General features: G+C 39.9%; 1 protein-coding gene across 1 annotated transcript in view; it reads right to left on the bottom strand.

Annotated features, from left to right (window-relative positions):
• Positions 1-9,938: 9,938 nt before the first annotated feature.
• aldh7a1 (aldehyde dehydrogenase 7 family, member A1) overlaps positions 9,939-17,110 on the bottom strand; it is a 61,434-nt gene continuing 54,262 nt past the window's right edge. Inside the window, exons 17-18 of the mRNA XM_041186702.1 lie at positions 14,722-14,797; positions 9,939-10,275 (exon numbers count right to left, since the gene is read on the bottom strand). Coding sequence (XP_041042636.1) covers positions 10,221-10,275; positions 14,722-14,797 — 131 coding nt within the window. The 3' untranslated portion in view covers positions 9,939-10,220. The remainder of the gene's footprint in view (positions 10,276-14,721; positions 14,798-17,110) is intronic.

The raw sequence follows: 17,110 nt of genomic DNA on the forward strand, positions 1-17,110 counted from the left end.
CATAATTGGAGTGTTATGATAGCACTGCAGCTACATGAATATGTATTTCTGTTTGGACCACTACCTCCAAACAGCGATACACCAGCAGCGTTAAACAGTCTTTTTGAATTGGATACTGAATCTACATATGATGAAAGCTAAAAACAAGCAGTCTCTAAAAAGCCTCAATTAGTCTTCCATCTCCTAGATGGAAACAATTTAACAGTATACCCATACAGACATTATCAATCCAGGCATGTTTACTGCAGCCAGAGATTTGCCTTCACTTTCAAAGATTTAATGTTCAGCAGAGAAAGAAGCAAGGCTGTGGAAGGCAAACAAAATATATCAAGAGCAGTGGTCCAAACTACCACATTAAAACAATTCTGAACATATGTGAAAGTTTTAGTTTTAATATAAGAAGAATGAGCTCACATCTTCAACGTCAACAAGCGTGCATGTTTTACCTTATTTCAATTGGCTATCAGTTTTATTGAATACTATTGTTTTGATGTTGTTACTATAAGGTTAGTTTCAAATTGATACTTCTTAAAAACTGGAAATGACTTAAAATTACTTAATCTGTGTTAGTCACAGATCTCACTCTGACTGTTGATTTATAAAATCTTTGGCAAACTGTTGGCTTAGCGTCTGCAATTTTTAGATATGATGAAAATAGAGGTGCAGTTTCACCACTGTGCTACCAAATAGTGCGAATAGTGGTAGAGGGTAAAGGCATAACGAATAGTGATAAAGGATTTGCAGGCAAATCACAGAAAGATGCTGAACTATAGAGTAGCTGGGAGACTTCACTTATCCTACTGGGCTAGTAAAACAGTGATTGAAAATTTCGAAATAAAACTTGAGGCTCTAGAGGAGGTGGTGTAAGACTTAAGGTCAACCCAGTTTCTTTTAAGTTTTTTGCAATCCCATTTTTAACCTGTGTTTTCTTTTAATCTAATTTTTATTAATGCTTGAAGATGAAATTGCCTTAGATACGATACTCATACTTGTACGGCACTTGGCAGTCTTGCATGCAGAAATAGACCAAGGGGTCAAATAAAGGAAGACTGCATGACTGAAGAAATGGGAAAAATAGAGTGTACATGGTTGCTTCATTGAACAAAGGTTAAAGATGTGCTTTTCCACTTTTCACTTAACGAACAAAGTAGCCCACCTGCAAAAACTCTGGGCCGGATAAGAACTGGGACTATTTACCTTCAAGAAGCACCTGCAGACATTCCCGCCCTTATGAAAGAGTGCATAAGGTTTTTTTTTTGGCTGATGGTTGAAATTTTATGAACTTGAAAAGGGATGTGTGTCACCGCGGTCTGGTGGAGCCTCAGCATGCTTCATGCTATAAACATCAGGAGCCCAAGTGTCAGGGCGACCATCAGGAAGTAGTGGCCTAGTCAGCTACTCAAGATGTGAAGCTGACTCGTTCAGCGGACTGACTATATGGGGATGGGGACTTTTGCACGCAAGAAGGCCAATAGCCAGTTTTGTGAGTATACCTGTAATGATTTGTGATACTCAGTATGAAAAGCTTGATTAAGCTGTTGCAATTCCAAAGAGAACCTAGATACAGTATAGCCCCAGGTAAGAGAGGGGCTTTACAGATCTGGAGAGCCAGCTAAGAGTCTGAAGGTAGAGACATGGCAGTACAAGGTGTAGATGATAATGTCACAAAGTATGCGGCAGGAAAGCTGCCCTTAAGGAAAGGGTGGTGGGAATAATCTTGAAAGCTGATGATCCTGTAATTGACACAGCTAAATGGATGGAAAGATCTGCGTACACCACCTCCTCTTGGAAAAGGCTGTGTGGTTAATGGTACATCAACACCAACAAACTATGGAAGAAGTAGACAGGCAGAAGTTCCAGCAAGAGCTGCAAGATCTGAAAAATAAAGCAAGTGATAGGGAGGTGGTGATTAATTAGTTAATGGAGGGCTTAGAAACGGAACAGGAGAGGGGAGAGGAGAAGGTCAGGCTGGCCTGCTCAATGCAGGTACAAAGTAGACACGTTCCCATAAGGGGGAATTGTAGGGCATCCAAAGCTCACACTTTCTGTATGACTAAAATTATAGAGATTAAAATGTGACAGAAAAAGACTAATGGCAATTGTAAGATTCGTAATAGAGAACCAAGCTGAATGTAGAAGTATAGAGGTCTAAAGAAACATGAGGAGCAAAGAGAAAGTATGAGACTAGATTAGAGACTAACATAAAAGGGAATCAAAAAGTATTTTATAAACACATAAATAATAAAATGGTCGTATCGGAAGAGCAGACCAATTAAAGACCAAAAAAGAGATATTCTTATTGGGACAGAGAACATGGTTGAGGATTAAATAAGTAGCTTGCATCTATCTTCGCTAGAGTAAAGTATTCTGCCAATTTAGCAAGACAAGAGGAGGCAGCAATCATATTGAATATGATAAAAATAAAGAGGAAGTATTTAATAGGTTGGCAGTTCTCAAAATGAAAAATCATCTGATCTGAATTGGACACACCCTAGGTTACTGAGGGAAGTAAGGGCGAAAATTGTGGAGTCTCTGGCCACAATCTTCTAAGCCTCCTTAGATATGAGGACTAGAAGACTGAAGATCTTACACCCCTGCATAAAAAAGGGGAGAGGGACAAACATCTCAACTACAGGCCAGTCAGCTTAATTTTGTTGGTGGGCAAACTTTGAGACATAACAATCAGGACAAGATCATGTCCATTTGGAAAAGTATGGGCTAATAAGTGAAAGTTAGCATGAATTTACAAAAGGCAAATCATTATTGACTAACTTGATCAAGTTTTTTGATGAGGTAAAGGAGAGAGTTGATGAGGATTGTGCAGATGACGTTCTTTATGGGAACTTTCCAAAGGCATTTGACAAAGTGTCACATTATAAACTTTGTTAATAGAAACCAAGCCTTGGGGATTAAAGGGATAGTGGCAATATGGAAAATTGGCTAAACGCAGAGAGTAGTGGTGAATAATTGTTTTTGAGGCTGGATGGAGGTACGAAATGGTATTCCCACCGCTCTTTTTCATATATTTCAATAGCCAGCATCTGAATGTGTGGGCATAATTTCAAGCTCTGCAGGTGATACAAAACTTGTAAACAATGAGGAGGATAGTAACAGATGTCAGGAAAATATAGATGGACTGGTGAAATGGGAAGACATTCAGCCTGAGGAAATTTAACTCAGAGAAGTGTGAAGTGATACTTTTTGGCAAGAAGATTGAGGATAGAAAGATATAAATTAAGAAAGACAATTATAAAGTGCAAAGCTTTGTTGGGGTGTGTCCTCAGGAATCTGTGGCATCATTTCATGGATTGTAGCACCCTGTCGCCAGATAAGCCTTTAAGCTTGTGTAAGGATATTCAAAGCAGCAAAGACACAGAACCTTACATAGTTGCATTGAGAATGGATCAAGAAAGATTTTCTGCTTTCTGAAATGAAGAGGTTGAGGCAACCTTCTTTATCCCTTCATCAATGAGGTGTATTTTCACAAATAGCAGTCACTATCCTGCAGCTCCCCTAAACATGTGCGAGCCTTGACAAGAAATGCCAACAGGCTATCAAACTGTGGAAGAAGCCGTTTTTAGGATGAACCCAATCCTATCATCATTCAGCTCCGCCTACAATCTCTTCCAAGAGTGGTTGTTGTATTCTTATCAGCATTATGACTACAGTACTGACTTGGGCTTCACCAGTCTATAGATATTGTGATGGACCATAACACCCTACCACTCATTGATGAGATCAGATAGCTGTACAGATTGAAAATCAAACATGTTACCCTTCTGACAGGAGATATCACCTCTGAATTAGAGTTACGTCTAACTGAATCCTTGAATCAAAATCTATGGTCACCCTTACTATCACTAACTTTTGGGTATAGGGTGGACAATTTGATAACTTTGGAGTTTAGATCATCGGCATCTGAATACCCTGTCAGAAAATAGGCTCCCACCACTTGTTAACAGCAAGCATCTCTAGTTGTATCAATGGTCCATTAAGGAGCAGGAAGACATACTTCAGCAAAAGACTGTAAGAACCTATCGGATACATTCTGTTCCGACCCCAAGGTACACAACTGCAAAATACACACACACACACACACAACAGTACAATACTACAATATCTATAACATTTATTTTTAAAAAGGTAATGAAATACCTCAAAATCTAATCAGTTTATTTATCTCAGTGACTACAGATGAATCAGTAAAGAACCAATACTTTGAGAATAATAAGTATCAAAACAAAGGGAGATTTTGGGGATGACCACACTTAGATATACTTTTTGGCTGACTTCCCTGGATTGCTGTTGGCATCCAATTGATATACAGAGATAGTTACATATGAAAGAAGGAGGGTTATTTAAATATGAAAAAGATGCTGGATCCAATGTGAACATGAGGGCCAAGCACCAAAGAGTCCTGCTGAAAGAAAAAATGGTACAAAGATCTAAGCCGCAAAATTCTAAACAGGATCAAGATGGAAAACTTCAGATTCACAGCTGGAAATGTGATTGAATCAGGTTTCTAGCCCAAAGCTTTTCGTTCTGCCACATTCTTTATCCATAGGAAAACCTCCGACCTGTGCCAAACACCTCCAATTACACCAATTACATTTTTCATTCAAACCTCAAAAATAAACAGAATAATTTCTGGAAGGGCTCTAGATTATTTAGGTTTGGAGGAACGTTCTGAGTGAAAGATCTGAATTAAATGCATTTATTAAGGAGCACCTCTTAGTAAAACAAAATCCTATTGTAGAAATATTGGGAGAAATGTAAATATGCAACTTAGTTTGTCTTAAGTTTTATATTTATTGATCTTCCATATAAAAAACCTATACCATCCAGATGGGCATTAAAGTTGTTCTATGTTACAAGCAGGGATTGATTTATTTTCTTAACTGTATCATGTAGGGAACAAATTTAGCTACCGGCCAAAAACAGGCAGAGAAATCACTTTATTTTCCAGGAAAAGCTAAACATGTAATAACAAAAGTTTCCAGCAAGGGAGTGAAAATTTATTGAGAGATCTCAAAAGCTTGTATTGCTGAATCATCTGACAATAGTCTTACCATATTTAGCAAAATCACACAGGAAAAGAACTTTGTCTGAACTATATATAAATACCCCTCAGGAGACAGCCTTAGCATTAGGTCAGATGAAAGGTCACTTGATACACACACGCTGCTCACATCGATTTTTGGAAAAAATGTTCAAAGCATACAGGAACAAAAAAAAAACATCAATGACTGGGCGAACCAAAGTAGCTACAAATAATTGAAAAGAGTATAAATATTGAATTAAAAATCAAATGAAATAAGGGAAGCTGATAGCAAAGCCCAGCTAGTCAACTGGACATCACTGAATCACCTAGTCCAAACAATTTAGCCGCCCAAGTCAGAAAGAAAAGATTCATTATATTTGTCAATTTTGTGGGTTCTTTCTGGTTCGTAGTTGGTACATTGGAAAGGAAAAATATTTCATTCTTAATCTTCTACTAGTTCCTTGTGATTCACTAGCACACTTTGCTAATTTTGAGTCATTCACATTTAGAAAGGAAATGACATGCATTTATATAATGTCTTTCACCTCCTTAGATGTCGCAAAACACTGTACAGCCAATGAAGCATGTTTGAAGTATAATCAACATTATATTGTGGATGAACACTGCAGCCCAAATTGTGCACAGCAAGGTCCCACAAATAGCAATGTGTAGAACCAAATAATCAGTTTTATTTACTGTACTTGATTGAGGGATAAATATTGGCCAGAACACCAGTAGTGTTCTCCTACTGCTCTTCAAGTATTGTTAGGGAAATTTTTACATCCACCTGACAGAGCTACAGTTTAAAACCTCATTTGAAAGACTGCCTCTCCACAGCATAGCCCTCCCTCAGCATAGCACTAAAGTTCAATCTAGATTATGTGCTCAAGTCTCTAGAGTAAGGGTTAAACCTAAAATCTCCTGACTCAGGTGAGATTGTTACCACTCAGTTACAGATGTAAATATTTACAGGCATAAAATATCTAAATATAATAAAGGTATTAGGTTTAAATATATTCTTTTGATATGGCAATTTAATAAATGGAAAAGAACCAAGAAATTCAACAGGAATTAACAAAGAACGATCGAAAATATTTTTTGCTGACATAATTGATGTGCATATAAACAATATTTCACGTATACAACCAATTGATCTTTGACTCCTCATGAAAGGCAGCTAGGGTTCACGTTCACACGTTTATGAAACATAAACTGCATATAAACTGACAATCTGATGTGCATCATTTTCTCTTGCTCAATGCCTTGTATCTATTTTCTGAAGGTAATTGGAAAATGCAGGGTGTATTTCTAATGCCTCAACAAGGAAATAATTTAATTTTAAATTGAAAGGATATGGAATAAATTGGGAAAAATAAGAAGGGTAAACCGATAAGAGGCCACACCATAGGTTGGCTGACAGGATCAAGCACAAGGAGCTCAGATTTGTCACTTATACACAAAATGCACGGTGTGCAAAAAAATTGTTTGCTTATATTTTTAGACATAGATGCTGAAATTGTGATTTTGTGCACCCCACACTAAATAACTTGATCTGTCAATTGGTTGCAACAACACCAACTTATATTTACATAGCACTGTTACGTAATAAAATATACCAAGGCACTTCACAGGAGCATTATAAAACAAGACATACCAAGCCATTTAAGGAGATATTAGATCAGACTACTGAAAGTTTGGTTAAAGAGGTAGGTTTTCCAGAGTGTCTTAAATGAGGAAAGCAAGGTACAGAGGCAGAGAGATATAGGAAGGGGATTCAGGAGCCTCGTGCCTTGGCTGTGGACAGCACAGCCACCAACGACAGAGCGCTTAAAATCAGCGATGACAAGAGGTCAAAATTGGATGAGCATAGATTTCTCAGAAGGTTGCGGGGCTGCTGGAGACATAGGGACGAGTGAGCCAATGGAGAGATTTGAAAACAAGGTGAGAATTTTAAAATTAAGTCTTTGCTTGACAATTACCTACTGTAGATAAGCAAGCACAAGTGTGATAGGTGAAAGGGACTTTGGTGCAACTAAGTACACAGTTTTGGATAATAGAGGGTAGAATGTGGGGGATCAATTAAGTCTTAAGGTAACAAAGGCATGAATGAGAGTATTGGTGACATATGAACTGAAGTAGAGTCGATTTTTGCAATATTATGGGGGTAAAGATATGCAGTTCAATTGATGGCACACATTTTTGGTCAGAAACTTAGCTCAGGGTCAAATACGTCACCAAGGTTGCAAACAGTCTGGTTTAGTCCTAGACGTTGTGACGCAGAGTGATACAGTCAGTAGCGAGTGAATGGAGTTTGAAGCAGGGACGGAAGACAACGACTTCTGTCTTGCTAATATATAATTGGAGGAAATTTCTGCTTATTGAATATAGGATGTCAGATAAGCAGTCTGATAATTTAGCAGCAGTGGAGAAGTGAAGGGAGGTGGTGTAGACATACAGCTGGGTATTGTCAACGTACATGAAAACTAATGTGTTTTCAGATGATGCTGCAAGGACATGTAGCTGACAAATAAGAGGGGGCCAAGGATAGATACTTGGGGAATAGCAGGGGGAGAATTTTCGGCGAGCAGGGGCGGGGCCCACTCACCGAGGCGTTAAATGACTCCGCGTGATGTCGGGCAGGCATCCCAACGTCACCACGCATCATTTAGATTTTCAGTTCTCTGCTGCACGCCCGTCGAACTGTCAAAGGCCTATTAAGGCCATTTAAAAACTAATTAAACTAATAAATTGAGCTGCCCGTCCAACCTTAAGGCAAAGGGCACAGGCGACCTTTGCATTTTTCATGGAACCTCATCCACAGGCCAAGGTTTCATGAAGTGTTTCTAAATGGAACAAAAATTTTTATAAAAATTCATTGACATGCCCCAGCTCATGCGACACTGTCACGAGGGGGCCTGTCTTAAAATTTTCTCTTTTATTTAAATTTTTAAAACTTAACTAATCTCCCTGAGGCATAGAGCACGTGTGAGAGCGCTGCCCCCCCCCCACCACACACCCTCCCCCCCAACCCCCCACCACCCACCCCCAACTGCACAGGGAGCATTCAGCACTTCCAGGTGCATGTCATGCTGGGTGGGCCTCAATTGGCCCACCCACTTAAAATGGCAGCACGGACCCGATTGGGTCCACGCCCGACCCCTCACAACCCCTCCAACGGGGGTGGGGGGGGGGGGGTAAATTCTCCCCTAGAGTTTGCAGGGGCAAAGAAAATATTGTCTTGCACAGGTTTACTGATTTAAACCTCCCACTAGATCAGACTAAAGGATAGAAAATTGTTTCAAACTACATAGCTCTCTGTTGTAAGAGCAGCACTGCAGAAGCATGAGACATAGCACTTCATCACTGAACAGTTTTTGAAGTGTAATCATTGTTACGTGGGCACAGCAGCCAAAATGCACACAGCAATGATAAATGACCAGCTAACTATTTTTACTGGTATTGGTTGAGGGGTCAATGAGCAGTCAAATTTGGCAGGGGGAGTAAGACGTGGTGGTGTCTGATTGATCATCTATTATACAGTCCTCCTTACCTTCCACCTAACTGCAATGCCACTGCTTCTACACCCCACAAGTTGAAAGTACAACCCAATATTTATTTTTTAAAATGAACAAACCTAAATCATCCCTGCAGCTAAGAAGTTACACAAGGCTCTAGTGATGCTGCGTTCATTTAATGTTTTGGTTGCAGCTAAGTAACAAGCAAGGAAAGTGGACTGCATTTTAAACGTCTGCTGCAAGGATCTAAGACTCATAAAAGAGCTTTTCCAGATGCAATTTTATTTACTTGTAAATGAAGTTGAAATTTTTAAATTATATTGCTCTAACTTTGATGGACGCAACAACTTCCTGGATAGGAAGAAAAAAAGTTTACATTCCAAAAGCATTGACTTGCTTTTGCTTCCCCCTAAGAGATGCTCAATGAAGTGCTGCAGACTCTTTTGCAATCAATCTTGATAATGATCCATGAAGTTGTGGATGCTTGAAAAATAAATGTGCTTCTCCTTTCTCCCAACACCCACCCCCGCCATCCCAAAATAAACTAGATAGAGGAAGCTGATGGATCTTTTCCTAATGCTTGTCACCTGTTATTCTATCGAGCTGATCTGATTATATAAATGCAATTGAGAAATTACAAACAGTACCCAAATTCATAGATCAAATTATTGGTTTAAGCATATTTCTTTGGCAGCAGATTATACAATGGAGCCAAGTTCTCAGTAAGGCTGCCACTTCATATTTATATAAATCAATAAAATTGCTTTCATCGAGAGTAAGCTGTGTGGCTCAATGCTGGTCACATCTGTGCCTCCACTCCACTGCCCTCTTCTATCTGGTCACTTACATGCAACTAATGGTCATATTTTCATCTTAAATAAAATTTGTAGTTGGGGAGAGGGACTCAAATGAGATTTTCTAGAATTATATTGCAGATTCTGCACTAGAAGGTATTAAATAATAAATTGGAAGGGTGTATAATTTTTCCTTGCTTGAAACTGCTGTTTCACATTAGGCTACTTGGCCTTTATGATGTAAACATTTCTGCTTATTTTAGTTTTACGACAAATAGACGCATGCAATTTTATGCTTTGTTCTAGATTATAAACATACTGCTCTCTTAATTTCCTTGGTCTCAGAGAGCCATTCTGGATCAGAAATAGAGTGGAAATCCTGACAGTAATACAAAACTTTGCCAAGTTAGGAGACAAAAAGGAAAGTAGTTCTAGTCCTCTGGTATATACAAAGAAAGTGTAGATTAAACCTTGGGTTCTTGTTGTCATTACATTAACAATTTTTGCCATCAAGCTCTCAGGTGAGAAGGGTTACACCTTTATAAACAAAAAATTTTAAACTGTTAAAAAACAAAACAAGACCTCCAATAAACTTCAGGTTTTATTTCCATCTTAGGTGCTATTGTCAGGAAAGTATTTTTAATGCTAGAAATATGGGTTTCCATGTCAGCAAAAAAGACTCAAGGTGGTTCATAGAATTTCACACATCTGACGGGTGAGAGAAAATACAAAAACCCAAATCTGATAAATCATTGGTAAAATTGTTTCACTTCATTCACATGACTTTTCCCCTCTTCTGTAAAATAATCTACTTTTCTTTTATTATCTCTGTGAAAATCTTGACGGCTGCAGGAAAGTCGGCAGTTCTCATTATTCAAACTTGATTCCTTGCGCCAGAGGAAGCTCCTTGCTGTAGTTGATGGTGCTAGGGGGGAGACAAGCAAATGGTTACTTGTAGTCAATGAAGCAACAATCACCTGGGGCCATGAACCCCTCAGAAAAATCACAAAGATCCTCAAATCTAAATTCATATGGGGCAATCCATGAAGGATCACTGGCATCTCTCCCCATTAGAAAGAGACAATTGGTTATATAGTTTGAAGGGCACCACTCTGCACGCATGGGGCAAGGCAGGGAGGCAGGTCTCCATAAACTACCACAGCCAGTACAGAGACTGAACCCACGCTGTTGGCGCCATTCAGCCTCATTCAGCCATCTAGTCAACTGAACTAACTGATCCCCACATATGGCAATAGACAGTAGAAATATATTGGTCAGCTTGGAATTAGTGTTTGACAGCTTATCAAAATGAAGACAATACATGAAACCTTAATGTGTACTGGAGCTGAAATTTTCACACTAAAACCTTCCCAAAGTCAACACCAGAAAAAAAACCCAGTAACTGATGGAGTAGTAACTTGGAAGAACTGTGTTAATTTTGGCACAAGGCATAATAGGTTAGTGGCATAATTGAAATTTGTAGCACCTCCTGACAATGAGGTCCTTGAAAATTTGATTTATTGTGACAATAGGGCTACACTAATACATGATACAGCTGCAAGGGTTTTTGGAGAATTGATTCAAAAATGGGAGGCAAGGTAATACTTAGTCAATAAAAATCACAAATTGCTGGGAAGGTTGGCACATTAATGAGCATCTTAAGTGATTTTACATGATGAAAAAACTCCTTCCAATTTGAAATTCTACAAGCTTAAACTGAAAAATATGTAGGCTTTGTAGCTTAAAAATAATTGAGATAGCAATCTTACAAAATTCCAAAGGAAGGTTATGACAGGGTTCTGTTCACTAACATCACGCTTTTAACTGTCACATATACTATCCTGAAACCAGTTTCTTTTGAAACCTGGCCAACTATCTTTTAAAAATGTTTCCTTTAATTCAGTAAAGATGACATCTCGTATCAAAATTCTAAGCCTAGACATGCCATCCAGGAGTTTCCCAACTGTTTTGCTGACACCTTCAGGCCAAGTTTGTATCTGCATGTTCAATGCAACAGCTTGCATTGATACGGTAAAAGCAAAAAACAGCGGATGCTGGAAATCCAAAACAAAAACAAAAATAAAAATACCTGGAAAAACTCAGCAGGTCTGACAGCATCTACGGAGAGGAATACTGTAAACGTTTCAAGTCTGGACTCGAAACGTTAACTGTATTCCTCTCCGCAGATGCTGTCAGACCTGCTGAGTTTTTGCATTGATACGGAGTCTTTAATCACTCAAAGCACTTCACTTAAGCTTGAGACAAAAATGGACGCCAAGCCAATGAAGGAGTTATCAAGAAGCGACCCAAAGCTTGATCAAAACTTGAGGTTTTAAGGAAGTTATTGAAGGAGGAGAGGGAAGTGGCAAAGTGAAAGGGTTTAGGGACGCAATTCCTAGTTGGAACCTAGTTGGCTGATGGTATGGCCACCAATGGTGGTTAAAAAAGGTTGCAGAGAAGACTGAGGAGTAGAGAGTCCTGGTGAAGAATTTAGTGTAAGGTAGGAGGTGGTTACAGAAACAGGAAGGTGCAAAAGGTCATTCAGCAATTCAAACATGAGGATGAGAATTTTAAATTGACTCATGCTCCCCAATGCAGTTGAGCAAGGACAGAGCGCAGCAGTGACTTGGGCCTGGATCTCCCGGCCCCATTATGCCGGGACCCGCTGCGGGAGATTGGGCAGCACAGCCAAAAGTCAATTGACGTTCAGCAAGACTGGACGGTCCTGGTGGTGGGCAGGGCCGGAAAATCCTGCCGTTGGTGTGGGATAGGATACAGGCAGCTGAGTTTTGGATGAGTTGAATTTTAGAGGGTATGAAGGTTGGATGGCAGCAAGGGCAGCATCGGAAATAGTTAAGTTTAGAGGTTATAAGGCAGGGAAGGAGCTTTACAGCAGAAGATGAGCAGAGGTGGCCATTGTTTCAAAATGCAAGTAGGTAATCTCTGTGATGGAAAATATATGGAGTCAAGCAGAACGAGGCTGAGATCAGTCTAGTTAAACCTGAAACAGTGGCCAGGCAAAGTGAGAATGGTTTGGAATTGGGTAGCATGAGATGGCCTCAGTCTCTAATAATTAAATGGAAACACTTATGGGTCAGTTTTACTACAGTTGCAGCAATGCTCAAGGCGAGTCTCTTTTTTAAAGGTAGTCACATGAGTTTATCACTGGGGGCTCTGTACAACTTGTCTCAATATGCTTGTATGGTTCCAACGTCTGTGAGACTCAGGCATTCATTTCCTGAGATAGCCTATCTATATTTTTAGAGCTTTTTTTCTCTTGCAGAAAGAGGGAAGACAACATGGCTTTGAGATAGGGGTGGGGTGACCCTGTGAGTGGACAGGAGAAGGAAATGCGGACAGACCATCAGGTCAGGGAGCTCTGGCAAGAAGGAAAGCAGAGGCAGCAGGTGGAAAGTGAAATGGTGAGTAAGATGTAGGAGAAATATTGAGTGATTGGCGTCTGGAAGTTCTGGGCTCAGGCACTTGTGTCAGTGTGTGTCTCTCTCTCTCTCTTCCTCCCAAACTGTCTGTCTCTCATTCTCCACTTCAACGTTGCAGCCTGGGAAGTATTCAGGGTGGGCAGACTGAGAAGCTCATGGAATAGGTGGGATGTGGCCAAACACCTAGAGGCGTGGACCAGATGAGCTGACAAACAGCTCCCAGCCCACTGCAATTACACTCAGATCTGGTCCCCATATTATAAATAGGACAAAGAAGCATTGCAGAGAGTACAAGAAAAGATTTACAGCAATAGTGCAGAAATAAAATTATTATAACGATCGGAAAAGATTGAGCAAGTTGGGGATTTTTTTTTCAGAAAAGACTTAGAGGTAACCTGAAAGAGGTCCAAAATTATGAATGGGCTGGATAGGGTAGATGTGGACAGAATGTTTCCACTTATGGGAGAATCCAAAACTATGGGCTATGAATAAAAGATAGTTTCCAATAAATCTAATAGAGAAATAAGGAGACATTTCTGTATTCAGAGAAGTTAGAATGTGAAATTCGCTACCAGAGGTGTGGTTGAGACAAATTACTTGGATGCTTTCAAAAGGGTTCAGGCAAGAATAGAAAGATATGCTGAAAGGCTAAGGTGTAGTAGATGAAATGGGAGGAGACTTTAGTACAGAATAAATACCAGCACAGACTGACTGGGCTGAATAGTATGTTTCTGTGCTGTCCAAGTCTATCTATAGACAGAGGTAGACCTAACAAACCAAGGCAAGGCTATGCTGACCTAAGGACTCAAGGTGGGTAAAGCAGCAACACAGCAAGTCTTCGGTGGTGGTGGTGGGGTATGTGGGCCTCCTTTTACTTAAAGAAAAAACACTCATGAAGCTGTTAGCATATCAGAAGCACAGGGAGAGGCCCTGAAGAAAGCCCAAGTCAAGGCAAAATGGCCAAAACATTTCCTCAAGAATTATGAAATTTTATGGCAAGTGAAGATATTTTTGAAAATTATTTATGGGCATGACATGTTGGATATAAATTTAATTCATTGTGTGCGTAGCCAACTAGATGAAGACCGAAAGTGGTGCCAAAGTATCCATTGTTGAATGGTTTCATTAGTATGCCTTGCTTAGTCGGTTTTTGGAGTGGTTGTTTATGATAAAATGATTTTCTACCTCCTTAGTAGTTTCAATTTTTCACTGGGAGTATATCCAGTCTCTTTTCTCATTGCTATATTGGTATATTGTCAACCTGTTCAGAATGATTTGTTGCCGCTCTACAAATTATGAAACTTGAGTCAAGTGCTACAAATATTTTGTATTATCTCACAAAATACAGTCAATAAAAATATATCTCTGCCTCCATGTACCTATCTCTATACAGATGTTTTGACCATTTGGCACACAGAGCACATCGCATGCAAACTTAGTAACATTTTTATTTTAAAGAATGACTAAGAAAAGGGTGAAAGGAAACAAAGAAACGTTCACACAAAAGGAAAATACCAAAAGCCAGCCTGATCTAGAACTGAACTGAGGATATGCCCAAGAACTATTAGCCTTCTCAACAACACACAAAAATATATCTATATAACTTATGGGTTTACTGCAACAAATTATGTCAATACAGATTTTCAGCACCAGAATAATGGGCTTTACATTGGCATAATGGGCCTTTTCTGATAAAACACTGCATAATTCAGCCCGTGACAGGTGCCACAAGACATCTGCTAGGTTTTTCTGAAGTTCCTGATGGAGAGAATATGGTTCAGATTTCTAGTTTCAACAATGGTTACCAATTTTCAATTATGCCTAAGATCTGAAATTTAAAGCTCTTAAGCATTTAAAAAAAAAATTATATCCATCCTATTATCAGTTGATATTCATTCCAAGTAATGTAGGCCAGCGACCCATTTACGTACCAGGTAGACCTCCTCATATAGTGTTTCCAAGCATCACTGCCAGATTCCCTGCCTCCTCCGGTATGCTTTTCTCCACCTAAAAACATTGCAGAAACATTCTTTCAAATCCTTTAACATATTAGATGAAAAAAAGATCTAGCTTCAGAGGCCGCAATGTTTTGTATCAGCAGTTATTGTAGGGGTCAACTTCAGCTTGATTGCTTCTTTGCACGACACAGGTTGCGAGCCTTAACTGTAACCCACAAAAAAGGTGGGTTGTTTTACTGGAGGCAAGACGAGGGGCAGGCAATCAAATTTGTCCTCGGGGGGTAGGGTGCGTGGAGGGCAGAAATCAGTTATCGAAACTATCTACCCCCAATAACCAGCAACTCTACCTGCCCCTAGGCCGCAGCCTTCTTTGGAGTTTTCGCTACCCAACAGAGAGTCAAAACCAGTGAGTCAGTCAGGCTGGTTTCTGGGCAGGGAACCTGTTCAAAAAGACATGGGAGTTAAAACTTCAGGGCATTAGTGACCATAACACCTCTCTCTGGCTCCAAAGCCCAGCCCAGTAAACATCAGGGCCAAGGATTCCAAAGGAGCATCCTTAAAAAGGCAACAGTGCTATTCCCAGCAGATTGGAGGGTGGCAACTGTAACCCCAATATTTAAGAAAGGAGTGAGGGGAAAAAAAAAAACAGGGAATTACAGGCCGGTGAGCCTAACATCAGTGATAGGAAAATGCTAGAGTCTATTATACAGGATGTGATAACAAGACGTTTAGAAAATATCAACAGGATTAGACAAAGTCAACTTGGATCTATGAAAGGGAAATCATGTTTCATAAACCTACTGGAGTTTTTTTTTGAGGACATAACTAGTATAGTAGACAAGGGAAAACCAGTGGATATGGTGTATTTGAATTTTCAAAGCTTTTGATAAAAGTCCCACATAAGAGATTAGTGTGCAAAATTAAAGCAAATGGGACTGGGGGTAATATATTGGCATGGATTGGGAATTGGCTAGCAGACAGGAAACAGGGTCTTTTTGGAAAGGCAGGCAGTGACGCAGTGATCAGTGTTCGGGCCCCAGCTATTTACAATATATATCGACAATTTGGATGAGGGAACCAAATGTAATATTTCCAAGTTTGCTGATGACATAAAACTAGGTGGGAATGTGAGTGCTGAGGAGGACGGTAAGCGGCTTCAAGGCAATTTAGACAAGTTGAGTGAGTGGGCAAATACATGGCAGATGCAGTATTACGTGGATAAGTGTGAAGTTATCCACCTTGGTAGGAAAAACAGAATGGAAGAGTTTTATTTAAATGGTGATAGATTGTGAAATGTTGACGTACAAAAGTAATCTGGGTGTCCTTGTACACCAATCACTGAAAGCAAGCATGCAGGTGCAGCAAGCAGTTAAGAAGGCAAATGGTATGCCGGCCTTCATTGCGAGAGGACTTAAGTACAGGAGCAAGGATGTCTTACTGCAGCTATACAGGGCTTTGGTGAGACCACACTGGAGTAGTGTGCGCAGTTTTGGTCTCCTTACCTAAGAAAGGATATACCTGCCATTGAGGGAGTACAGCGAAGATTCACCAGACTGATTCCTGGGGTGGCAGGATTGTCATATGAGGAGAGATTGGGCCGACTAGGCCTGTATTCACTGGAGTTTAGAAGAATGAGAGGGGATCTCATTGAAACATATAAAATTCTGACAGGGCTGGCCAGACTGGGTACAGGGATGATGTTTCCTCAGCTGGGGGGGTCTAGGACAAGGAGTCACAATCTCAGGACACAGGGTAGGCCATTTAGGACTGAGATGAGGAGAAACTTTTTCACTCAGAGGGTGGTGAACCTGTGGAATTCACTACCACAGATGGTTGCAGAGGCCAAGTCACTGAATATATTTAAGGAGGAAATAGATAGATTTCCAGACTCCAAAGGCATCAAGGATATGGGAGAGAGCGGGAGTATGGCATTGAGATAGAGGATCAGCCATGATTTTGAATGGCAGACCAAGCTCAAAGGGACAAATAACCTACTCCTATTTTCTATGTTTCTATCAAATCACCATCATTGCTGCAAGATTTGCAGGCAGTGTTGATGAAAACCAAGATTTATGCCGGGAAAAACAAACAGGAGTTTAAAAGCAGTTTTAGAAGTCATCTCCCTAAAAGGTTGTAATTGTCACAGCCCTTAAACTTGAATAGTAATACTTAATGCATTTTGACCATGTGTCTTCTTTGTATCAGGAAAAATTTCTTTTTCTTTCCTTCATGTTAGGATTTAGTGGAAACCAGCATGGACATGGACAATGTATTAAGCAGGTTCAGGAACTTTTTTTTAAATATTTGTTCAGGGGATGTTGGTGTCACTGGCTGGGCCAGCATTTATTGCCTATCCCTAACT

This window comes from Carcharodon carcharias, chromosome 4 (genome assembly GCF_017639515.1).
Source record: "Carcharodon carcharias isolate sCarCar2 chromosome 4, sCarCar2.pri, whole genome shotgun sequence".
NCBI lineage: Eukaryota > Metazoa > Chordata > Chondrichthyes > Lamniformes > Lamnidae > Carcharodon > Carcharodon carcharias.